Source organism: Triturus cristatus, chromosome 4_1 (genome assembly GCF_964204655.1).
Source record: "Triturus cristatus chromosome 4_1, aTriCri1.1, whole genome shotgun sequence".
Classification (NCBI taxonomy): domain Eukaryota; kingdom Metazoa; phylum Chordata; class Amphibia; order Caudata; family Salamandridae; genus Triturus; species Triturus cristatus.
This window is the reverse complement of record NC_140585.1, coordinates 1,123,655,956-1,123,682,129: the sequence shown is the minus strand read 5'-3', so window position 1 is coordinate 1,123,682,129 and position 26,174 is coordinate 1,123,655,956. Positions and strand designations below refer to the sequence as shown.

The following is a 26,174-nucleotide window of genomic DNA, read 5'->3' as shown; positions in this document are numbered from 1 at the left end:
GGACATACCTCAGAGGGGAACGCTTCATGAAGCTGGGATTTATACATAATTATCCTGTTGGGCTGCTTCGAGGTACATAACTTTTTATATTAACTGCATCTCCCACAATTGCACCTGTAAGTTTCCGTAGGACATGACAGCCTGTAGCATCCCATGTACCTACAGTGAAGCCATTCCATAAAACAAAAGGCTAGGCGCAGTCCAAGGATGGACATGAGGACATTGCTGGATCCTTATTTTATTTATTCTGTTAACACCACGTTAGTCCGGGCTCGCTGAAACCCTAATCCGGGGCCTTAAAAACATAAATTTCACTAGAGACCGCTCTGTTTTAGCGGCACCAATTGAGAGATTAAAGAGGAAACACTGTGAGCAGCATGTACAGGCAGCACAGCCATACACTCAATAGCAGGGTGAGCAAGTGACACCAGAGAGGCAGGTGAGGGCGGGGGGGGTCGGGGGGGGGGGGGGCTACGGTGAGCATGTGAGACACTGGTTGTCACTGCATGCCTGTTTCATGCTTTTCCCAGTAAATGCGGCCCGAGGAATTACAGCGGGCAGAAATGGTGCCGATTCCGTGCCTGCTGATTTCCTCGGGGGCCGCATGGAATGGCCTGGCAGACCACAAGTGGCCCGCGGGCCGTACTTTGAGTACCGCCGCTCTAAAGGGTCTCCTGCAAGCATTTATTAATAAATCCAACACTGGCATCAGTGAGGATTTTTTAAGATGAGATGTTTGGTACCAAACATCTCAGGGTACTGTGAAGCCCTCATGGAGCTAGGAAACTCATAATGACAAGTATCCAGCCCATGCACACTCTATGGCTTCCCTGTGCATTTACAATATCCAAGAATGGTCATGATATTGCAGGGTCATATCTGCTTATGCAGCTATGTCCACACATGGAATATAGTACATCCTGCACTAGGGCTATAAGGCCTGCAGTAGAAGTGACTTGCCTATACCTCATGCAGTGTCTATGGGCATGGCACACAGGGCTGTGTGTCATGTCAACGCTTCGGTTTTCTTTGCACCAAGACAAGCAGCCTGCAATGGCAGTTACATGGTCTTGGTGAGGGGTCCCTAGGGTGGCACAATTGTTACTGCAGTCCTAGAGGACCACCTTCTGTCCTAGTGTCCTAGGTATTAGGGGTACCAGTTCCTGTGGACTTATAGGGGTTGCTGAAGTTGTGCCAGTTGTGGTACAATTTTAGGGAAAGAGCACAGGCAGTGGAAATATGGTTAGCAGGGACCCAGTACTCCTCAGTCAAAGTAGCATCAAAAACCAGGCAAAAAGTGTGTGTGTGTGTGTTGGGGGTGTGGGGGGGGGGGGGGGTACTGCAACAAGAACCCAGTTTCCCACATTCAGCTTCATGCGAAATCTACTCATTTTACAAACGGCACATATGTGTAGAGGCAGGTCATTCAGCCCTCTGCTGCTACCTAGACTGAGCAAAGCTGTCTGGAAGGTTTCTGAAATCTGAGGTGGTATTGAGGTATGCTTGACCAATTCTGTGTAAGGCTTTGAGTGTGTTTCATGAGTTCAAAAAGAGCCATGGATGGGCAGTCAGTGAAGCTGGTTGAGGTGCAGGGTGTGTGTGTGTGTGTGTGTTGTGATGTTGAGGGAGGAGAATGCTTGCTCCATCCTGCATGGTTTGGAGTCTGCTTAGTTGAGTGAGGGAGTAACTCGGTATAGGGGTGAGTGTACGGCCACTGGGTTAGAATCCGTAGGTGAATATGAAGTGATGAGATGTGTATCTGTACTACCTTAACTATCTGCCCTCTATGCAATATCCCTGTGAAAGCACTCCTAGCCTAAGCTTTTTCTACCCATTCATGTCTCTGTACTCATTAAAGTTTTGACTTATTCCGAATACCTGAGAAGTGAACCTATACTAACACCTACCATCACTGGCTTCTGGAAGCTCAAGAAAACGTGTCTTTCACTTGCCTTTAGTGCTCTCACTGTGCTAAATCCGAATCCTTCCAGTTTGTAGATGCAAGTTGGGGCTGTTTGAGAATGCCTCAGAGGCCTACATTCCTCATATCTACCTTTGAAAATAAGGCATATATGCTGGACCATACTGCCTAAGTTCCTTAAAGTAATAAGCCAAACAAATGTCATGTGGGACGCATTCACCAACACTTCTACTTTAAAAGTGTGAAAACTCAATTAGTAACTTGTATTATAACCAATGTTATTGAAAAGGGTAGAGGACACATTTTCTTGTATGATGAGTGTTTTAAAACTTTTACTATAAGGACAATGTACATTTCATTATTTATCCAAATTTGTGCAAAGGACACACTGCTCAGACAGTGAACAAGTATGTATACAACAACAGAGACCAAGGCACTGAAAAGATCCCAAGGTTGCATAGGATTTCCTATCTAACGAACATAAGCGGAGATCCTGTCTGTTCATTTATGGTATCTCCTGGTGCATCAGAACATGTTTTAAAAGTAACTTAGGTAGGGGATGTTGATGTTTCGACCTGTAGTTGGTCTTTGAGTCTCATTAGAACAGAAGTCGTCTGACTAAAATTCCCTAGAACTATGGAATCTTGAGACCTTCAATAAGGTATCATGTAAGAAAGACGTGCATGAATACTTCAAGACAGTCTACATTGTATACCGGGCCTCTCGGTTAGTCGAACAGTTCTGGTGGAGTAAACAAATTATTCCTGAGAAGCACACCTTTGTATTGTGTGGAGAAAGTGCTCACACCTACCCATACAAGAGTATTACTAGACAAAACCAACAATGCGAAACGGCCCCTCGGTTCCTTAGACTGTTTTGTAGAGGTAAATGGGTTAATCAGGAAAAGCACACTTTAGCATTGTGTCATGCCGCCGCCGCCACGATCTGCAATCATGTTGCCTCAATTATAGTACATTTGGTGGCTATCTCAACAGTTAATCTCACTCAGGAAAAAGGATAAATTAAAAGTTTCTCAGAGGTCTGCTCTGTGCCTTTCTGCTTGTCAGCGGTGTGAGAAGTTGGCCTGATGTATGATGTCACTAGTTCTAGTGTACACCTTATATCAGTCCAAATACCCTTATGGTGATTGGTTGTAAAGTCAACCTTATAGACCAGCTATCCTAGTGGTAGCATGGACAAGAGCAGTCTTAGGCTAAACTCTGAATGGCATGTGAAGCCAGCTGTGATACCATATATAATCCCTTGAATACCAAATGAAAGGACACCACAACAGATATATATATAAAATAAAGTGTATTTATTCTAGTCAAACCCTCAGCACTCTTTATGAGATTAGAGGTAAGTACAACACAGTCTTATTTAAGCATACATTAAGTCACACAGGTAAGTAATACAGTTGGGCCCTAGGGGCCACGCAAACCATATACTAAGTAAGTGGTATAAGGACCACTGTCACGGAAATAGAATAGGCCTAGGCCTAGGGAATCGCTGGGGCTACACTACACTAGCGTTAGTTAGGAAGTGGGAGGCCCACGGGATTCGTGTGCAGAGTGGAAACACTCACGCGTAATGCGTAAAAGTCACTAGCAATAGTACAGTTTAGAAAAAGATAGATTTAGGACACTTCCGGAGTAGCTAGGAAGTTGAGACTGGAAAACTAGACACTAGGATAGTCACTATCCTGATGAGCACCGGAGTACCCAAGTTACCTAGCCCACATGCTGCGGGTGCATAGGGGTGAAGATGCGTCGGTTTTCGTCGTCGACTCCTATGGATGCCTGAAGAAAGATGCTGACAGGCAGTCAGTGAAGAGTGTCCGGTGGATCCCAAGGCTGGGATCAAGAAGAGAGGAGACCTGCAAGCAGAAGAGACAGAGTCCAGGTCACTAACCAGTGACCACATGGAACCAGGAAGGAACCAGGCGATGTCGTGAAGATTGCAGGTGAAGGTGAAGCTTGTCGCTGCAGCCAGGAGGACCAGGAAGCGTCGAGGACGACCAGGACCAGGAGGCGAGCTGTCCCACGAAGGCTCTTGCTGTCGGCGGCGTCGAAGTTGGACTAGGACTCACCAAGCCTTGGCAAGCGGAACCCACGAAGAACGGAGGACTTGCTTCTGGTGCAGACCAGGAAGGTCTGGGGTGCTTCTTCTTTGCAGAGAAGCGGGAGCCAGTCTGGAGGAGCCAAACCAGCGCAGAAGATTTCAGGGTGCATCGTCACAAAGGCCACTAGCCAGCGGGCAAGCAACCGGACAGACGCGGCAAGCAGGAAAATGCAGAAGGGCCCCACGCAGGACTCGTGGAGTGTGGGGGGCTGATCTTCGGTGCAGATGGTGCTTGGGGTTGGGGCTTCTCAATCCCCGGTGCACAACTTCGAGGGTGCCTCAGAAGCTGCGCTTGAAGTTACTAGCCACTTTTCCCAGGTAGCCGGTCCCACGTCGCTCGTCGCCTCCACGGATCTCAGCTTTGCTGTGGATGTGGATCAGGGTCGGAGAAGTCTGGAAGTCAAGGCTCTGGTCGGGCTCTGCAGTCGGTTCCTCGTAGAACGTGGGCAAAGCAAAGGGTAGTCTCTTGATGGTGCCTGTTTGCACAGGGTAGCCCCTCCTTGGCCACAAGGGAGATTCTTCAGTCTTCTTCTTTCGTCGAATGTCGAAGGTCCAGAGTTTCTGTTCAAGTTTGCAGGTTCAGGATAATCTAAAGTCTTGAGGCCCAACTCCCACTCTTATACTAATCTGGGGGGCTGGGATACCTGCTAGGTCACGCCTTATGGGTGGGACCTGGGAGGGGGTGGTTACACCCACTTCCCTTTGTCCAGTTTCGCGCCAGAGCTGGGGCTGGAGTGCCCCAGCGCCGGTTTGAACTGGACTATGCAAGGAACACCTTGTGTGCCCCAGGCATGTCTCATTCCTTTCAGCCCACCCTGCCCCAATACACTAAAGGCTGTCTGGGGAGGTGCTAGCACCTCCCCAAGCAGGAAACCTATTGTCCAGGCCTCCCTGGCTGGGATCACTCCCAGCTGCAGGAGGTCAGACTTGTGTCGTGGCAGCAGCATCCATTTTGTGATGCTGAGGCTTTGGTCAGAGGCTAACAGTGAAGTATGATTTTAACATGTCTTTCCCTCTAGAAGGGGGGAATAATATCCTCATGTCCAGAAATGGCATGGGGGTATTATTCCACAGTGTTAGACACCTTACACGACATGTTTCGATAAAGCCAAACCATAGTTACCATAACCGTCTAAGATTATAAGGCACTTTAAGAGTATATGGTAGGCTATATCATAGAACAGCTATAAGGACTTGGTTCCGAAAGCTGCAGACAGGCTCAGCTCATGCTAGAGCACCATCTCACATGTTACCAAGCACTCTGCCTCCAGGATTGTTAAGGCCTGCCATAGGAGTGACTGATAGGTACACATGTGTCTACATATAAGGGTAGATATAGGCATACTATATCTAAGCAAGGGGTGATTACACGACCTTGCCCCAGCTGAGTGATCAGCCAGTTGTGTCTGATTGGAAGGCCGGACCAGGGGTGGCATAATACATGCTGCAGCCCCTGGGAGGCCTAGGGTACACCTACGCCCTGGGTACCTAGGGTATACTGTACAGGGTCCAATAAGGTGATCCTTACCAATTGGTTATGTACCTAGGGTACATGGAGTCCATTTTAAAGAGAGAGCAGACAGCCTGAGACCCTGAATGGCAGGATCTCAGGCCAACTAAGTCGAAAAACCAGCTAGACACTAGGCAAAAAGTTGGGGGTAACCATAGTCAGATATCCACCTTCCTACAAGCGGTCCTCCTGACAGTTGTATCTGAGCGCCGTCCTAGGCCAGTGAATGAAATATCCATTCAAATCTTTACATAAGGTGAACATTAATTCTGAGTCATGGAAACAGGTGTACTGTTAGCCTCTACTTGTGCTAGACGAGTCAGTGACATCCAGGCTTTTACCATCTAGCCTCCTTTCTTAAGATATCACACAAGTACAGTGTGCTTTTGCATAATAATCAAAAGTTTAAATTCTAGATAAGTACAAACTTCCATCAAATCTCATGGAGTGTAGAAGAGGCACTACACTCACTGGATATATAAAGGTGTTGGGAATTCTGTATTCATTAAACTAAATTATTTAGACTGCCAGAGAATCTCTTCATAGCCTTTGGCCATCCGCTAAAAAGATATCCACTCTAAAAAAAAAAAAAACTATTACAAATCGAAGGATTGGTGAAGTTGTTGTTTACAATCACCTGAAAGTTAACCATTTTAATTTATTTATGATATTAACTTTCCTCGTGGTCTCTCTGTTCGAACCATTGTACAGTTGTCTAATACTTTTACTGACATTAAAGGCTGTATTTCTGGTGGCAATATATTCAGTATTCAGCCTATAGGGTACATCAACTATAGTCCTTTTCAGTCTGGCCACCTTTCTTTGTGTTCTACCCATTTAGACTGGTTCCTTGCACCTGCCCTTCCTTCTTGCCAAAAGTTAGGTCTTCTTTCACACTGTCCAGTCTTTTACTCTTTTATCCTTTCCTACTCCTCACCCATCTTAGGAGGAGCAGAGGCTGCATAGACAGAATCCCAGGCATGCAGTATCTTATTATCTTGGTCGCACAAACCTCAAGTGGATGAACATCTCTTTGAGCTTTTCTGGAGCCAAGAAAATGGAAGCTTTAACCGTGCACAATTTCTTCACTTTAGGTTACCTTTCATGGCTGCTTATACTTCTCTCACCAGGAACATCTTGGTTGCTGATGTTTGCCTGGTAGTCACTTGGTCTTCCATGCATACATTATTTCCTTACAGCTCAGGCACAAAGTGATACTTTGCCAGGTTTGTGTTGTTTTTCTTCCTTGATTAATCAGCATTAAAAATCCTACCTCCCATTGGGTAATGGTATGGGACTTGTTCGTGTGGTGAGGAATTTGTGAAAAGAAGGAAAAGGTACTTACCTTTGGTAAAAAAATATTTCTGGAGAATACTTTACCTTCATGCAGATTGCTCACCTCCTCTGGCGAGTTTGTTCAGATATTGATAACATCCCATGACTGCCGCTATTGTTAACACTTAATTGATCTGCAGTGGTGGGGCTTGGAAAAATAAAATACTAGAAAGTGATCCCAGTGCGCTAGTAGGTGCCATATTAACTGAGTTGCGGACACATCTGGGCCAGATGAAGCCATGTGGCGCCACCACGTGCTTGAGAACTATTTTTTGGGGTGCGGTTTTCTCGATCCATTTAGCACTTTGAGGATACTCTTAAGGTGGTAAATCTACGAGGTGATGTAATATTGTTACTGAAGGGAAGTTACTGTTTGTCCGCATCATTGTTCCTAGAGTCATCGTGGGTTTTTAACATTGGAAGGCACCTCCAGAAAAGGTTTAGGATTTGTGGAGTCTGATCCAATAGCTTAACGATTTTCATTGGGTGCAGCATCAGGTCCGCTCACTTTAGATTTTACAAAGTGGTCCTGTTGTTCACCTGATTCTTATTTCCCTAATGCTACCTTCCATCTGTGTCCTTACCCATCTTGATATCAGTTTGCTGTCCGAAAGAGAAGAGGGGCAACAACTGGCTAAGTGCACCGCTATAACCCCGAGCAAAAGTGTTTAGCAGACTCAGGACTAACTGTGATGCACAGTCGGAGTTTGAGCAGGTATCTGGCAAGATAGACCTTGCTAAAAAGTTAATCTGTACAGTGGAAGTTCAGTAGCCATACCCCAAGACGTGTATGGCAGTATGGGGCACAGTATGTTTCTGGTATAGTTTAGCTGCCCGAAACACATACAAGCAAGGGTATTGCAGTGGAGGTTATGTGCAGTACTACAGAACGGAATTATAGCAGTGCGAAAATAGTGGCCAACCTCCAGGTTATCAGCATTCGAAGCACCAGAAGTCTTGGTGTCTCAGACAGTAGGCCAGAGAACATCCAGGTTCGAGGCATGTGGGCTGCTGAATTCATATCTGTGCATAGATCGCCGTCTAGTGTTGGGTCCGGATGATTGCACATTGTTGTCCTGGAAGAGTCTTCGAAGTATCACGAGATAGGTGGCTCCTCCCCTGGACTACAGTGCGCATGGGCATCCTCTCCATCCTTAGATTGTTTTTTTCCGCCATTGGGTTCGGATGTGACTATCTTAGCTCAACTTAGGAATACTTAGTTTTAGGCCAAAAGGCCTTTAGTTTTCGTCGGTACAGTTACCGTTCAGTGTCGACTACTAGCTTTACTGCTCCGCACCCTCTTCCAACTTTCAGACCGGATTGGTCCGAACTTCGAAGCTCGATCGACGATGGAATCGAGGACTCCATTCAAGAGGTGTCCGTTATGCCACGCGAAGTACCCTCATATCAACGTCCACCCAGTCTGTAATAAATGTCTCTCGCCGGATCACGACGAATCGAAATGCATGGCCTGTGCACGGTTCCGATCTAAGAAGACTCTGCGGAATCGACGGGCAGCGAGGCTGGAGGCGCAGCAAGCAGCGCCTGCTCCCACCAACATATTCAGCACCAAGGACGAGGACGCCGAGAGCGTGGAAGAAGTAGTCTCTAGCCCCGCTTCAGAACATGATTCCCGATCGGACGACGACGATGAAGTGATCTTTCGACGTGAAGAAACCGTCGATGAGGTAGGAGACTTCGACGAGGCCTACGGGGCCGAAGAAGACAGCTCTCCTGAGGAGCTCGGCCAATCCGTTGAAACGGAGGCCGAAACTGTACGTCGTCATCAGGCTCCGGTCGAGGGATCGCCTTCGGACCTTCCAGTCCGGCCTCGAACACTCTGCAAGAGCCACTATTACCGAAGACGACCGGGTTATTAAACCCAAAACCATCCATCGCTCCAGCCCCTTCAAAAACGAAAGTTAAACTGGTGATGGTCGGATCGAAGGCGTAGAAACCATCCACTGCTCCGACGCCGAAAAAAGTCGTCGGCTCCGACCGCGTACAAAGAGACTTCGGCGCCGAGCTCACCGCAGCGGATGCGGTTGACACCCCGAAAAAGCACGCCCTCTGGCACCGCAAGGCACCGAGACCTTCGGCGCCGACATCGAAGGCCGTAACCTCCGCAGTCAAAATTGCCGCCCCGGCTACGTCAACGCCTAGCGCACCGATGCCGACTAAGTCCTCGACTACGTCGACTGTCGATACATCCCTTCAGACCAGTGACCCCCTTCCGACAAAAAAGTCGGGGCTGGCCTCGACGTCTACTACCAAGGTGCCCATCAAACCACCATCTGCGTTCACTGTGCAGCAGGTCTCTGCATCTTTACAACGCATCCGTGACCGGGCAACCCTCCACTCTATCTCGGGTCCCGACACAACCACACCCTGTAGAGTGCACTCGGAGCCCACCAACATTACGTTTGGGCTGCCACCGGCATCGGCACCGAAACTATTTCAAATTCGGACACGTGTCCTCCACACACAGTCCACCACCTCTGGCCTTACAGAACAAGACTCTTCGGGGCCACAATTTATCGACGCCGACACTGGCAGGTTAATGCTCCACAAGCGCAAAATAACTCCAGTTAGGGAAGAGGAGCCATACAAAATTCCTCTTAAACGCAAGCTGCCAGCGGAGCAGGAACCAGTGCTCCAAGAACACTTCCAACCCTTCCATTCAGATCCGCAGTCCGTTTCTCCTACCCCTTCCCAATCGGACGCAATACAGGACTATGGCGGGGAGGATACCATCTACCCTGGGGACGTAGATCCTGATGAACAACTACAAGACCTGGATCAGGCGTGGGATGATCCCACAGACCAAAGTGTCGCGCCACATACTCAAGATGCGCAACTCTATAACGTAAAAACGTCTCCTACAGAGGACACGGCTGCATTTAATGCCCTCATCGAACGGGCTGCTGCTCATCATGGGGTGGAACTCCATTCTGACGCCATTGGTGAAGACTTCCTGCTTGACACTTTCGCATCTTCAGAAAGAACTGTCAAAACTCTGCCCATGTTAAAAGGGCTTCTAAAACCTGCCAAAGACATTTTCAAGGACACCACAAGAGCCCGGGTGTTAAATCCCAGGATTGAAAAGAAATACAAGCCTGCACCCGGTGACACTAAATACATTAGGGGTCAGTTGCCATTAGACTCCATGGTGGTTGCCAATGCTCGCAAGAGAGCCCACTCACAAACGACCGGTGATGCTCCTCCCCCAGACAAAGAGTCAAAAGTACTAGAAACATCGGGCAAACGCATTGCAGCGCAAGCAGCAAACATCCTGCGCATTGCCAATACACAGGCACTCCTGGCACGTTATGACAGGTCACATTACGACACGCTGGAGTCACTGCTCCAACATCTACCAGATGAGTATAAAGAGTCAGCGGAGCTCCTCATTAGAGAAGGACAACTCCTCACTAATGCATCCATAAAATGCGCCCTTGACGCAGCTGACACGGCGGCTAGGCCAATAAACACAAGCGTCATGCTAAGACGCCATGCCTGGTTACGCATCTCAGGCTTCAAACCCGAGATCCAAAACAATATTCTGAACTTACCAGTTAACACAGAATTCTTATTTGGCCCAGACGTTGACACTACCCTAGAAAAAATAAAGAAAGACACTGACACTGCGAAATCAATGGGGGCTCTGCAAACGCAGCAATTTCGTAGTGGCTCCTTTCGTCGCACCGGAAATAGGGGAACAACAAGGGGTCAGGGGTCACAACAGCAGTATGCTAAAAGTGGCGCACAAAGCACCTATGACAAAAACAACAGGGGTGGATATCGTGGATCCAGCACCAAAGGCAGGGGACGTGGCTATGGCAACACCAGGTCCTCTCCAAAGAACAAACAGTGACGCCCTCTCCTTACCCCCCGACCACATAACACCTGTCGGGGGACGACTCCAGCTGTTCCTGTCCGCGTGGAAGAACATCACCACGGACAGGTGGGTCAGGGACATCATCCAGCACGGGTACTGTCTAGAACTAACTTCCACTCCACCCAACATACCACCAAAGCACCGTCCTATGTCAGCCGAACACTTAGGTTTACTCCAGCAGGAAGTGCTTGCTATGCTCGCAAAAGGGGCAATAGAAGTAGTGCCCATCGACCAGCAGGGCACAGGGGTGTACTCTCTGTACTTCTTAATCCCCAAAAAGGACGGCTCGCTCAGACCTATTCTAGACCTGCGACCCCTAAACCTATATATTCTGTCAGAGCATTTCCATATGCTCACCCTCCAGAAGGTTCTCCCACTACTCAGTCAGGGGGATTTCCTAGCCACGCTAGACCTGAAGGATGCATACTTCCACATACCCATACACCCTTCACACAGGAAATACCTCAGATTCACTATTCAAGGGAATCACTATCAGTTCAAAGTTCTCCCCTTCGGAGTAACAACAGCACCCAGGGTCTTTACCAAGTGCCTGGCAACAGTGGCCGCGCATCTGCGAAGACAAAACATTCACGTCTTCCCTTATCTGGACGACTGGCTAGTTCAGGCCAAGTCAGCACAACAATGTGCCACCCACATGTCCCACACCATTCACCTTCTTCACGATCTGGGATTCTCACTAAATTACCCAAAATCAAGTCTCCAACCTGCGCACGTACAACAATACTTAGGCGCAACGATCAACACTCTGGCTGCCACAGCTCAGCCAACTTTAGTGAGAATCAACAGCATGCAACTGCTGATCTCAAAATTCCAACCTCAACACTCCCTTCCTGCGCGAGTGTTCATGCAGTTGATAGGCATGATGGCCTCCTGCATTTTCATAGTCCCACACGCGAGACTACATATGCGCCCGCTTCAGGAGTGCTTAGCACGTCAATGGAATCAGGCTCACGGGCAACTAAAAGACCTAGTGTTGGTGAGCGGTCAGGCATACAACTCTGCATTGGTGGAGTCCACAAAACCTTTGCAAGGGCCGACCGTTCCAAGAGCCTGTTCCACAAATCATACTAACAGCGGACGCGTCTCTCCAGGGATGGGGAGCTCATGTACTCAATTACACAGTGCAGGGACTATGGACAACACAACAAAAGAAGATGCACATCAAGCTTCTGTAACTGATGGCAATCTTCCTAGCCATGAAGGCATTCAAAGTACACCTGTGCAACAAAGTCGTGTTGATCCGGACGGACAACATGACTGCCATGTACTACATACAGAAGCAGGGAGGAACACACTCTCCACAGTTGTCTCATCTGGCTCAGAGCATGTGGAAGTGGGCCATTCAGAGGAACATATTCCTCATGGCAGAATACCTCCCAGGCAAGGACAACCAGATGGCGGATCTGCTCAGCAGACACAGCCACCAAATGCACGAGTGGGAGCTACACCCATCAGTTCTCCAACCGTACTTCCAGCAGTGGGGTCATCCAGAGATAGACCTATTCGCCACAAAAGAAAACGCAAAATGCCAAAGCTTTGCCGCCAGGTTCCCACACCCACAGTCGCAGGGCAATGCGATATGGATGAACTGGTCTGGCAGATTTGCGTACGCTTTTCCCCCAGCACCATTAATACCGCTGGTGGCGCGCAAACTAAGGCAACACTCACTGACCCTTATCCTGGTTGCTCCAACGTGGGCATGCCAGCCGTGGTACACCACCTTTCTGGAACTTTCCATGGTGCCTCATCAACGACTGCGGATAAAACCAGCATTTTTAAAGCAGAACCGTGGCGAAATTCAACACCCAGATCCCCAGCAACTGAACCTGGCGATCTGGCTCCTGAGGTCTTAGAATTTGGCTACCTAAACTTACCACCTGACTGTATGACTATCATCAAAGAAGCCAGGAGACCCACTACTAGAGCCTGCTATGCGGCCAAATGGAAAAGGTTTGTCATTTACTGCAACAACAATGACATTAACCCACTGGACGCATCTATTCAAAACATCATATGCTACCTCTTACACCTATACCGCTGTAATCTGGCATACAACTCAATACGCATCCATTTGACCGCGATAGCAGCCTACCTCCAAAACAGGCAGCACCTCTCCTTATTCAAGTTACCTGCCATCAAAGCTTTCTTGGAGGGACTCAAACGAGTAATTCCCCCAAGACACCCACCAGCACCAGTGTGGAACCTCAACTTGGTCCTCACCAGACTGATGGGTCCGCCCTTTGAACCTCTCCATTCATGTGAGATTCAATTCCTCACCTGGAAAGTGGCTTTCCTGGTGGCCATCACTTCCTTAAGGAGAGTTAGTGAACTCCAGGCACTAACCATTCAGGAGCCATTCATTCAGGTCCACGCAAACAGGGTTGTCCTACGCACCAACCCCAAGTTCATGCCCAAAGTCATATCACAGTTCCACATTAATCAAACTATCGAACTGCCCGTTTTCTTCCAAAATCCGCAAAATGTCACGGAAAGAATGCTCCATACACTAGATGTAAAGCGGGCTCTCATGTGCTATATTGACAGGACAAAGGATTTTAGAAAAACTAAACAACTCTTCGTTGCCTTCTCTCCACAACACAAAGGCAACGCCATTTCCAAAGCAGGAATAGCCAGATGGATCGTTAAATGCATTCAGATTTGCTATCACAAAGCTAAACGCACATTAACGGTTCCCCCACGAGCCCACTCAACACGAAAGTTAGGGGCATCCATGGCTTTCCTAGGAAACATCCCTTTACACGAAATTTGTAGAGCAGCCACATGGTCCACTATACATACATTTACCAAACACTACTGCGTAGATGTACACTCAAGACAGCAAGCAGCTGTAGGACAGGCTGTTCTCAAAACTCTTTTCCAGACTGCTGCAGCTGGCACAGGTAGCCGCCGCTAGGGGAGGTACTGCTATATATTCTATGCACAGATATGAATTCAGCAGCCCACATGCCTCGAACTGATTATGCTACTTGCATCTGTTCTTGGCATGTAGGGCTGCTGACATTCATATCGCCCACCCTCCTCCCCGGCGCCTGTCGCGGCTGCAGCACTCAGATGCCCATGCGCACTGTAGTCCAGGGGAGGAGCCACCTATCTCGTGATACTTCGAAGACTCTTCCAGGACAACAATGTGCAATCATCCGGACCCAACACTAGGCGGCGATCTATGCACAGATATGAATGTCAGCAGCCCTACATGCCAAGAACAGATGCATACTGGTAAGTAGCATAATCAATACTAGTCCACCAGAAGTATTTCCGTCAAAACACCTCTTGTGTACCCCAGAAATCAGGATGACGCACCAGCAGAGTGTGTCCTAGTGTGATCACAGACCGTATCTCCGATCTCTCTCCATCATACTGGTTCACCAGTTATTCCAGGGATTATATATGGGGCAAGAACTAAAGCAAAGTTTTGAGAACCATCTGTTCTTGGCATATGAGCTGTTGATCATATGCTTTGCATGGATCGCCACCTGATTTTGATATAGGATTGCCTTTATGTGGTGGAGCAATAGCGACAAAAAGCTGATTTGTGTTACGGCAAGTTTTTGTCCTTTTAATGTAATAGAGCAATGCTCTTTTCACATCTAATGTGTGTAATGAACAAGTTACTTACCTTCGGTAACGATATATCTGTAAGAAACATTAGTAATGATAGATTCCTTACCTTAGAATTACCCCCAGGGGTCAGACTGGATCCGGAAAGTTTTCGTCACCAGTACCCCTGTGCGTTGGTAGGAGGCGTCGTGTGGCTCCGTGTCTGTCGTTAGCACCGTGGTCGCCGAGATGACGATGTGGAAGCTACTTAGATGCCGCCCTCGCGCGCTGATGTCAGTTCTTTCTTTTTCCGAGCCAGCAAGCGCAGGTCTGGAGTACCCCAAGTAATTTTTTTGACTGTGTTTTTGAGGTCTTTTGCCACGCTTTTTTCGAGTCGATCGACTCCTGGTGTCGTAGTGATGCCCGCTTTCAAGTCCTGCGGGCAATGTCATCGGAGGATATCGGTGATGGACCCGCACTGTGTGTGTGTCTACTGCCTGGGGCGCGGCCACCATCCTAAGGCGTGCCCCGACTGCCGGGCCATGGCGCCGAAGTCTTTGCGGGAACGGTCCGGAAAGTTGCTGGAGGTCTGGCAGTCGGATCCGCGCCAGTCAAGGTTCCGGTCCCGTGGGAGGCCGAGAGACCGGTCGCGGAGCCATTACCATCGTTCTTCTGAATCGAAGTCTTCGCACTCTGGGTCAGGTAAGACTAAGCACAAGAAGTCGAAGAAGTGTCATCGCTCTACGACTTCCCCTCGCCCGTCGCACGGCTAAAGGTGCGGGTGGTGCCTCCCCCGCGGGTCCGTCGGCGACTCCGGCCCAGCTGCAGGACTCTCTGTCAGCCATGGCCCGCCTCTTTAGGCTGTCTGGCCCCGCCGGCGCGCCTTCGGGCCCCGCGGTCCTGACTGGGGGTCCTCGCCCTTCACTGACGGTGGCTCCGGCATCGCTGTCGGCTTCAGCCCCGGCGCCACAGGGCCCCTAAGGATCCATGCCTGGATCCCAGTTGACGCCGGTTGACCTTGTTACTCTTCCACCGACGTCGACCTCACCGGCACCACCTCCGACGTCGCCAATTTAGCATACACGTCCATACGTTTACATCTAGCTGCTATAGCTGCATACCTCCAAAATAGACAGCATCTATCTCTTTTTAGGGTAATTGTGATTAAAGCATTTATGGAGGGACTTAAAAGAGTTATTCCCCCGAAACGGCCACCTGCTCCAGTGTGGAATCTCAACATTGTTCTCACCAGACTAATGGGTCCACCCTTTAAACCATTACACAGATGTGAACTGCAATTTGTCACATGGAAAGTTGCTTTCCTAGTTGCCATCACATCACTCAGAAGAGTAAGTGAACTTGCACCAAAATAAAGTGGTTCTTCGTACTAATTCTAAATTACTTCCTAAAGTCATTTCTGCTTTTCACATCAATCAATCTGTTGAGTTACCCGTGTTCTTCCCTCAACCAGATTCAGTGACATAACATGCATTACACACATTAGATGTGAAAAGAGCATTGCTCTATTACATTGAAAGGACAAAACCTTTCCGTAACACAAATCAGCTTTTTTGTCGCTATTGCTCCACCACACAAAGGCAATCCTATATCAAAATCAGGTATTGCAAGGTGGAGAGTCAAATGCATTCAAATATGCTGTGCAAAGGCTAAACGGACATCAACAGTTCCCCCTAGAGCACACTCTACATGCAAACACGGGGGCTTCTATGGCATTCATAGGAAATATACCCATAGATGATATATGTAAAGCGCCGTCGTCCGGTGCCACGGGCGACGTCGGAGGTGGTGCCGGTGAGATCGATGTCGGTGGAAGAGTAACAAGGTCAGCCGGCGTCAACCGGGATCCAGGCCTGGATCCTTGGGGGCCCTGTGGCGCCGGGGCTGAAGCCGACAGCGATGCCAGAGACGCCGACAGTGAAGGGCGAGGACCCCCATTCAGGCCCGCGGGGCCCGAAGGCGCGCCGGCGGGGCCTGACAGCCCAAAGAGGCGGGCCATGGCTGACAGAAAGTCCTGCAGCTGTGCCGGAGTCGCCGACGGACCCGCGGGGGAGGAACCACCCGCACCTTCAGCCGCGTGACGGGCGAGGGGAAGTCGTAGAGCGATGACACTTCTTCGACTTCTTGTGCTTCGTCTTACCTGACCCAGAGTGCGAAGACTTCGATCCAGAAGAACGATGGTAATGGCTCCGCGACCGGTCCCTCTGCCTCCCACGGGACCGGAACCTTGATTGGCGCGGAGCCGACTGCCAGACCTCCAGCAACTTTCCGGACCGTTCCCGCAAAGACTTCGGCGCCTTGGCCTGGCAGTCGGGGCACACCTTAGGATCATGGTCGCGCCCCAGGCAGTAGAGACACACACGGTGCGGGTCCATCACCGACATCATCCGATGACATTGCCCGTAGGACTTGAAAGCGGGCATCACTACGACACCAGGAGTCGATCGACTCAAAAAAAGCGAGACAAAAGGCCTCAAAAACACAGTCAAAAAATGACTTGGAGTACTACTCTCTCCAGACCTGCGCTTGCTGGCTCGGAAAAAGAAAGAACTGACATCAGCGCGCGAGGGCGGCGTCTAAGTAGCTGCCACAACGTCATTTCGGCGTCCACAACGCCAACGACAGACTCGGAGCCACACGACGCCACCTACCAATGCGCAGGGGTACTGGTGACGAAAACTTTCCGGATCCAGTCTGACCCCTGGGGGTAATTTTAAGGTAAGAAATCTATCACTACTAATGTTTCTTACAGGTATATCGTTACCAAAGGTAAGAAACTTGTTCATTACACACATTAGATGTGAAAAGAGCATTGCTCTATTACATTGAAAGGACGAAACCTTTCCGTAACACAAATCAGCTTTTTGTCGCTATTGCTCCACCACATAAAGGCAATCCTATATCACAATCGGGTATTGCAAGGTAGATATTCAAATATGCTATGCAAAGGCTAAACGGACATTAACAGTTCCCCCTAGAGCACACTCTACACGCAAAAACAGGGGGCTTCTATGGCATTCTTAGGAAATATACCAATAGATGATCTATGTAAAGCTGCAACATGGTCTACACCTCACACATTCACAAAACACTATTCTGTAGATTTGTTGGCAGCACAGCAAGCTAGAGTAGACCACGCAGTTTTACGTACACTATTTCAGACCACTGCAACAGCTACAGGTTAGCCACCACTTTGGGGATAACTGGCATGTAGTCTATGCAAAGCATATGATCTACAGCTCATATGCCTCGAACGGAAAATGCTACTTACCCAGTATGCATCTGTTCTTGGCATGTAGAGCTGTAGAATCATATGCGCTCGCCAGCCTCCCCGGGTACCTATACCTGTTGCAGTAACATCTTACATGGACATCTCCTTTTTACTACTCTTACTAACTCCATTATCACCCGCTGTGGGAAAACAATCTAACAATGGAGTTGATGCCCATGCGCACTATCACCGATAGGAGGAGTCACCTACCTCGTGACTGGAAAGACTTCTTCAAAGAAAAACAAAGTGCAAACATCCGGACCGAACACTAGATGTCGATCTATGCAAAGCAAATGATTCAACAGCGCTACATGCCAAGAACAGATGTATACTGGGTAAGTAGCATTTTCCTCTCCCCCCATGGGAGGTAGGACACCCACACAATGGGCTGTCCAACCCATGGGATAGTGTACCAGATCTATATTAACATGTTGCTCAACGCAACAGGGGTTGACCTTTGGGCACGCAACTCTCAGCAGAGGTCCACCGACTTAAATTCTGCTGGGCTTCCCATTCCTCTTTGGAGCAGCTGCACAGAGGCAGAGGACTGGTCCTGGAACATGAGCTCCACTGCACAGTGATTCAGCCATGCTATATTACCTGCAGTGTCATTAGCCCCATTTGGGTCACTGGATCCTCCTGGAAGCATCCATGCAGAGTGCAAGAAATGGGTTCTGAAACAGCAGCTCTTCTTCAGTCTGCTCTGGACCTGTTGCTATATTTATGGCGTCACAGCTAAAGTTAAAACACTTGAGCTCCTACAGCAAGTATCAGTCTTCGGGCAGTTAAACTTGCAGTACTCCTGTTCTCTTCCCGCCAGACTGACCTCTGTGCCCACCTTAAGGAGGCCTCAGATATAAAGCCTGATTCCAGCTATCTCCCATACTGCATCTCAGAACACCTCCCATCCCTCACACTGTGGCGTGCAGATCCAACTCTTAGTCTGAGTTAGGGAAGAAACACCTGAATCACCTTAACTTAAAGTTATACAGTTGTGTGCTCTGTCACTTGTTTGACGCCTGGGGTTCTATTCTGTGGAATTTACTGTCTGTTGTAACAGAACAAATAGCAGGGAAGTAAGTATGCATGTGGCTCTTTTAGCAGGCGGCCATATTGTTGTTCACTCTTCCATGCCCCCTGTTAAATTTTAATTCTATGATTTTTCACCAAATTGCTCAAGATGAACAAATACAAGATTCTGACAAGTCAGAAGGCACACTGAGCACTTCATAATCAGGACTGTTTGTGGTCCCTGGAGTGGAAGAGTGCATCCTTCGATAGTCTATAAATTAAAGTGACGCACACTATCAGTAGTTTGCAGTAGAGACTGTGCATTTACCAGTTTGTCATCCTTCCTTCCAGTTTCAAATCTTCTACGAGAGTGTTTCGCAAAGTTATGGTAGTTGTTTTTTTTCATCAGCAACATTATTTTCTTTACCCATCTCTTCTTGTATCACATCATCAAACGTTTTTGGAAAAAATTGCTCTTTTACAAGACTTTGGTTTCTTTATGTTTGTGAAGAAGTAATTCTTGGTTTTGATTCAGTACCTCCAGTTAATATATAAACACTTGGCAGTTAAAAGCTTTTTCTACCTCAGGAGAGGTTGCTAAACATAAATAATAGCATGTAGTAAATCTCCGTCTCACATCTTCAAATGGTAAGAAAAGTAAGTGTTGAATATATTTGCAATGATGGCCTATTGTTTCCTAATGCAGTGTTTGAAGTTCAGTGTGCAAAGTTAATGGTGAGACCTGTGCAGTGGCGCATGAGATTGCTATGGAACAAATATCTTTATCACTTAAAGAATGAGATTAATCTTCTATCTGAGGTTGATCAGGTCCTGCAGTGGTGGTTGTGTCCAACCAATTGGATGACGGGCCATCTATTCTGTATTCCTTGAATCAATTTACAATTGTTATGGATGGATCACTTTAACCTTGTGTAGTGCTTGTTCTGAAGGTTTGGCGTTTAATGCTCAGTGGACCCCTCAGGAATTTACTCTTCATATAAATATGTTGGAGTTGACAGCGGTCAAGTTGGTCTCCGTTTCTCCCTTAACTTAAATACTTTCAGGTTGTAATACCTAAACAAATAAGACATGCTAGTTTCACAACAGTTGTGCAGGGAGTTGATGGAAAGGCCCATAGGCAGAGGGATTGCTCTGTCACCAGCCCTTTGGATGGAAGACAAGAATTTGAGAGCAGACCTTCGTTGCAGGGTGTCCTCCTCTAATCCCAAATGGTCGATGCTCTAGAGAGTAGTCAACCAATTGATCAGGCTCTCGGGAACTATGGACACTAATATATTTGCAACCAGAGACAACAGGAATTATGATTATGTACATTCTCTGGATTACCTGAAATAGACAGTCACTAAGGGGGCTGTTCCTTCTCTTTCATGAACATATCATCTGCACTTTTCTTCTTGTACCATTGGTTTAGTCACAATGAATTAAGCAATGTTTCAATTCTACCTGGGCCTTATGCTTCTCTCCTCCTTTTGTATCAATGAATATTTGCTGTCTCAGAAGGTGGGAAAGCTGCTACATCCAAATCTGCTTGTCCGGAACTTGAGAGGCTACCTTTGTCTGCCTTTCCGGTTCCTGGGGAAATGATAACCATTCTTTGGCCACCCATCATCCTTCTACTCTGGCACTTTGTTTGAGTAGATGGTTCATGTTTGTTGCCTGGTGCCACGATATTTCCATTAATTCCCATCAGACAAGTACAGTTCAAAATTTACAGTTTCCCATTACCTGAACATCTAGATTTTTTATCTATATTCTTGCATGGTTGGTAGTATTACTGCCCACTGAACCTTTTCATGTTTCATCTTGGGATTTAAATTTTTTTTTTTTTTTTTTTTTTTTGAAAACCTTTATTGACAGTTCAATAAGTACAAGTATGGGCCTACAACCCCCCAGGGCCGGCCGCTAAGCAATCAGAGCAATAACGACAAGTATAAACACAGGCCGCACTTCGGGGAGCAATATCGTACTGCTAATCCTGTGAACAGCGTAAGTAGGGCACCAGGAGAAAGAGGTTTTCATTTTATGATGAAACAAGGCAGGAGGATCAGGTGACAAGCAATTTTGAAAACAACGATCACGGATATGCAGAGCAATGAACGTTAGCGATTTACAGCAAGCTATTCGATCAATGGCGCAAACACAAGAACATCAGGATGGGGAAAAACATAGTATACCGTTGCGCCCGCAGTCCCCCGCCAGAACTCCCCAAGAACACCCCGGAAGTTGTGAACACATGGAACGGCAACGAGGCATAGCAAAAGGAGGTGTATCACGCTGATCCCAGAAAAAGAAAAACAAAAAGAATCAGAGAAGAAAAAGGAGGCCATGGAAAAAGGATAAAAAAAAAGAAAAAAATACAGAATCCCATCCCCCACCCCCCACCCTGCACCTCTGCAAATGAGTACGGCCCCCCCCCCCCAGCAGTGTGCCTGTCGCCCTGGAACCAGACCCGAAATATAGGAGAATAGGGAAAAAGAAGTAGGAAAGGACCCCCACCAGACGGGGGGGTAGAGAAAGTATTTATAAACTGGAGGAGGGCCTTCATAACAGACCCCCGGCTTCTCCCTCCCGCACGGTAAGGTTCCCCTAAGGTGAACAAGGATCAGCACAAAAACAATCTTCTCAAACCACGATGGGGAGCATTATGCACCTATTGTGCCAGTGGCCATGTCAGGAGAGCACACCACCCCAAGCCCGCCCGTCCACCAGGCGACCACCCCCGAGGGGCCAGTCTCATCCCTGGCCACTCTTTGGAATTCTGCCCATGCCAACCCCTCGACCCAGCACCATACCCAATGTTCCTAGGCAGAGGAATGTCCAACAACGACAGAGAAGCGACGCACACAAGTGGGGTGGAAGTCTCTGAGCATCAACACAGTCCGCCGCGTGAGGAAACAGGCTTCCCAGTGCTGCCCTAGGATCTGCACTGCACGCAAGGTTCAGGAAGGCAGAAGCAGCCGAAGCAGACATTAGTTGCTGGAGTTGTCTCTGGGTCGCAGGAGGGCATGTACGGGATGAGGCCGCCACATCCCACTCAGGTCCAACGCCTCCGGGACAGGTCAGGCCCTCAAAAGGTCGAACACACTGTAGCATACTGGCCGGGGCGTCCAGTCGTGTACTAACCTCAGGGGTGGCCGCCACAGCGTCCTCCTGCGCGCAGTGTGGGTAGACTCTGTGTTCGTGCGGACAGGCGGGCCGCCACGGCCCCAACTCCGACGCCACACCATCGAGCTTACTCCCCAAGATCACGAAACCATGAACCAAGGAGGAGTGAAGAGTACCAAGAGCCTCGAGGAGGTCGCCGTACCCCAGCTCAGCTCTCTGTGATCTCGCCGCCACACTCCCAAAAATCGTACGCTCACAGGCCCGCTGCGGCCCAGCGGACAGGATGGTAGGCTTCATCGACCCAAGATGGCCGCCAAGTATGCCCGACCCTCACCGGGGCCGGGACCCCGGGACAAGCGTCGCGATGTCCACGTCGCGGGTGACCGGGTTCCGGGGGCAGGCAAAAAACTATCCGTGGTCGCGGGCAACAGCCGTCTCCACCACGGACCAGCTCCCGTAGAAATCCGGGGGCGGTCCGCAATGATCGGGGCAGGATACGGACGGCGGCCGGGCAGCTCACCAGCAAGGCAGGGGCAGTCACCGGAGGATCTAAGATTTACACCCCCGGTCATGCACTCGGTCAGCGACACCGGGCAGTAGAAGTGACCACGCCGAAATGTAGGCCGAGTTTGGCACCGCTCCGGTGGGCCGACTCCACCCAGTCACCACCAGCCGCTGTTGTCGCACTGCCACCCGGCCACGGCGTCCACTCGATGTCCCGGCTCCAGGGCCGCACAGGCCGCAAAGTTCAGATGCAGTTTTCTCCGGCGATAGCACGGCTAGAAACCTCGGAGTCACACAGTCGAGAGCCCCTCTCCTTCAGAAACACGACCACGTAGCACAGGTTGAGGATCTCAGGCAGGATATCCGTGCGGGATGCGGAGGTTCACGGAGCCGGGAGTCTACGCTGCCGTCCCGGTCGCCATCTTGGCTCCTCCTTGGGATTTAAATTTGATCCTGACTTTTATGGTGGGCTCTCCAATTTAGCTCTTGCATTTGTGTGATTTGGCATTTCTTTCTTGGAAGATTGGTGTTGTTTTGGCTTTAACTTCAGCTAGGAGTGTCAGCAAGATGCAGGCCATTTCATCATCTTGCCACGTTACTCAGTTTACCAAGTATAGGGTAACTTTAAAGGGTATGGCATGATTACTTTCAAAGCTGTTTTCTGATTGTCATGGTAACGAGGTTTTGTGCTTGCCTTCAGTTTTTGCACATTTTGAGCATTACTTATTCCTTTCTGTTTAATTGGCATTTCAGGTTCTTCATTCCTAGCCTTCCCTATTTTGATAGGAGTTCAGAATTAAGTGGATAGTCTCACCAGTGCTACAGCATTTTCATTGCATAAATGTCAGTCCCGCTTGTCTTGCGGGGATTACAATTAACGCTGCATCCATGCAACTTATTGTTGGTGATAGGCTGTGGCAGAAGCCTTTTGCCACGGTTGGTCTGGATCCTTGAAGGGATTAAGTTAGAAATCTGTGGGAGATGCATCATCCATCAGAAAGAAAATTATAGAAGAAAAGTAACTTATTTAATGGCAGTAAATTGATGTTACAGGGAGGGTATGGAGCTTTGTGGCTAGTGAACATAAAACGCTTCTCTAACAGTTCATTGCCTTACTCTTCAGAATCAGTGTAAGTACTACCATGTTTGTTAAGCATATACATGAAAAAGTGAAGTGCACTTTTAATGCATTGTCTTCTTTCTTTATTTTCATGTATCATTGTAAGCAAATGGGTTAAAGCATTATTTGCTCATTATAAATTCTGCTCCTTGAATGTTTTATTTTAGGCCTTCCGTGAAGGATCAAGAAAATCATCAAGAGTAAAGGTAAAGGGTTTGTTTAATCCTAAATTACCAGTTGAGGGAAACTATGTTTTTAAAATGAAAGAGTTTAGAAGCCATTGCAAAAAAAAAACATGTGTATAATTTGCTGGCATGCAGCAAAAGAACTAATAATGGTTAGGTAACAAGAACATAGGTTCTGTATTATGGAATATTTATTAATTTTCATAAACACTCAACTATGAAAATATATGCGACACATTTTATATTGCGAGAAAAAAATACAACAATAGACACTATTTATCTAAGCATGACATTTGATTTCAGTTTTGTTTTATTTTTTAATGCAGTTTTATAAAACATAAAAAAGAACCTCGAAAGAAAATTAAACATGGAATTAGAAAATATTGCTCTCAAAACCAGTTTCCATTCTCATTTTAAAAACGTAAAACCATGGGAAATGTTTCCCTATCCCAGCATAATGCATATTTTACAGTTAGACTTCTTTTTCAACTCTTTCAATAGGATTCTTGAACACAAGGTTCAGCCCTTCAACTTTTTTGTTTGAAACTAATTGTTCATCGAACCGATTGGATGTTGCTGTATAGCAAAACAGCAGGAAAGTTTTCTTACAATGAGATTTGAGATTTCACTCGTTTTTATCTTTATTGATTCTCTACCTGTGGAAATCTGATTTTCTGACAAGAACATTGCACTCGAGGAATTTCATAAAACCTTTGTTTCACTTTTTGTTTTCACTTTTTGTTTTCTTTTGTTTTCACTTTGTTTCCACTTTTTGTTTCACTTCTTGTTTCACTTTGTTTAACTGTGTTTTTTCTGTGTGTAAAATGAGTCATATCACCATTGTTACTAGAAAGATGAGTGAGAAATCTAACAGGTGTTGCTGGGCTAAGGGAAACAAGCTCTGTGATTGTGTCTGGTTTCCACACCAGATTTGAAGACCAGCATAAAAAGTGTGATGGAAGAGCTGCACTTTTACCAAACCCCTCTGTTCTCCCATCTGATACCTCACATTTGTTTTCAGAGGCTTCCCACTATTTTGAATGATCTTCGGCATACTAGGATTTGATGTCCTAGGGGCATCAGTGTCATGGAAAAATCAACATCATAAAGACCTTTACCTCAAGGAACCGGTCGACCTCATGAAAGTAATCAATGTCATGGAGGTCTTGAGGTCATGGTTCAACATCATCAATAACTTCGGGGCATTGACGTTTTCGAAACTATTGACGTTATTAGAGGGACTGCGATGTCATTGGGACCATAACATAAGCGGGATAAACTTTGAGATGACTAAAGCCTTAATAGTAGAACCTGTATTCCTTGGGAGGTGAGGCACATTGTATGCCCATGAAACCAGAAGGAGTAGACTCTACAAGTTCAAACAATGTCTGAGAAAGAAGAGAGACATTTAGCCTGCCCTATATAATCCTAAGGTTCATATCTTCATCTGACATCCATACCAAAGGGTCACAACACAAGCTTCTGTGACTCTCCAGTCTGCGATTCTGGTAAACATCACTTTTACTGCAAGGCCAAGCCTCCATGAAGGGGTTTTGCTACTTTGTCATGGCATCAGGAGACAGCAGGATAAAGCACCAATCATATGACTAATGTATTAGAATGAATGTTGTGTTATATGGGAATGTGTAAGCGTATGTAAAAATGTGCCCAAATTGGCTCCAGATTAAAAATAATTTTGTCTACTCTAATGCACAGACCTTATTCACTGTCACTAATTATTCTTTAAAAAGTCTTGAAATTCATTTTATGTTAAAGCCTCAACTTGCCACATAGCCTTTTTTCTAACTTAAACAATTTCTTAAACAATATGGACTATTCCTCTTAGTGCATCACATTATTGATTCAACATCCCGCCACCAAAGTGTTAAAACTGTATATCTGCATAAACACCATATTTCATTTATCCAATGCTTTTTCCATATGTACTATGTTTTCCAGATGATCTGACTCAAAATAGTGTCAGGGGTAAATCCCACTTTGGCAGGAGCTTCATGGACAGCTTCACAAGAGGTGTCTCTCGAGGGAAGCCAGAGTTAACAATTTCAGAGAAGGCAGAAATGCTTGTAATTGGAAGAAATTGGTGCCATAATAGCACTAAGGGGAGGGAGGGAGTCATTCAAAGGTGAGTGTACCACTGTGAAGCACAGGTTGTAGCTTACCTTCATAATTTTAAACTGAAAGAAGGAAGCAAGGTTTTTGCAAAGAAACTGTGACAGAATGCTGTTTGGTGACTCTAATATTTTTCAACTAATTGCCCTCCCAGTCTGAACTCTCAATCAGAAGTGAAAAGCTTAAGTGGTTGGATGTTAAAAGCATCCATGGTTTGTTGTTATAGCCAACCTTGGAAGAACTGCCAAATGCACTTAAAATGGGTGATCTAACCCAGATCCTTAATTATTCAAAAAGGAGGTCAGAGTCTGATTCTGAATGCATACAGCCTCTGTTTTAGTGGTACCACTGGCTCAGTTACTTAATGGTTATCTCATTACTCTGATTTGATCTTCCTCGTCCTAGGCTTTCTTTACATCTTTAAAAACAATAATGTAATTCTAAC

General features: G+C 47.3%; 1 protein-coding gene across 4 annotated transcripts in view; it reads left to right on the top strand.

Annotated features, from left to right (window-relative positions):
* The window catches only part of KMT2E (lysine methyltransferase 2E (inactive)), a 2,077,373-nt gene that overhangs the window by 676,228 nt on the left and 1,374,971 nt on the right, over positions 1-26,174 (top strand). For all 4 annotated transcript variants that reach the window (XM_085654164.1, XM_085654162.1, XM_085654163.1 and 1 more), the window contains exon 9: positions 23,582-23,620. In XM_085654164.1, the coding sequence (XP_085510290.1) occupies positions 23,582-23,620 (39 nt within the window). The remainder of the gene's footprint in view (positions 1-23,581; positions 23,621-26,174) is intronic.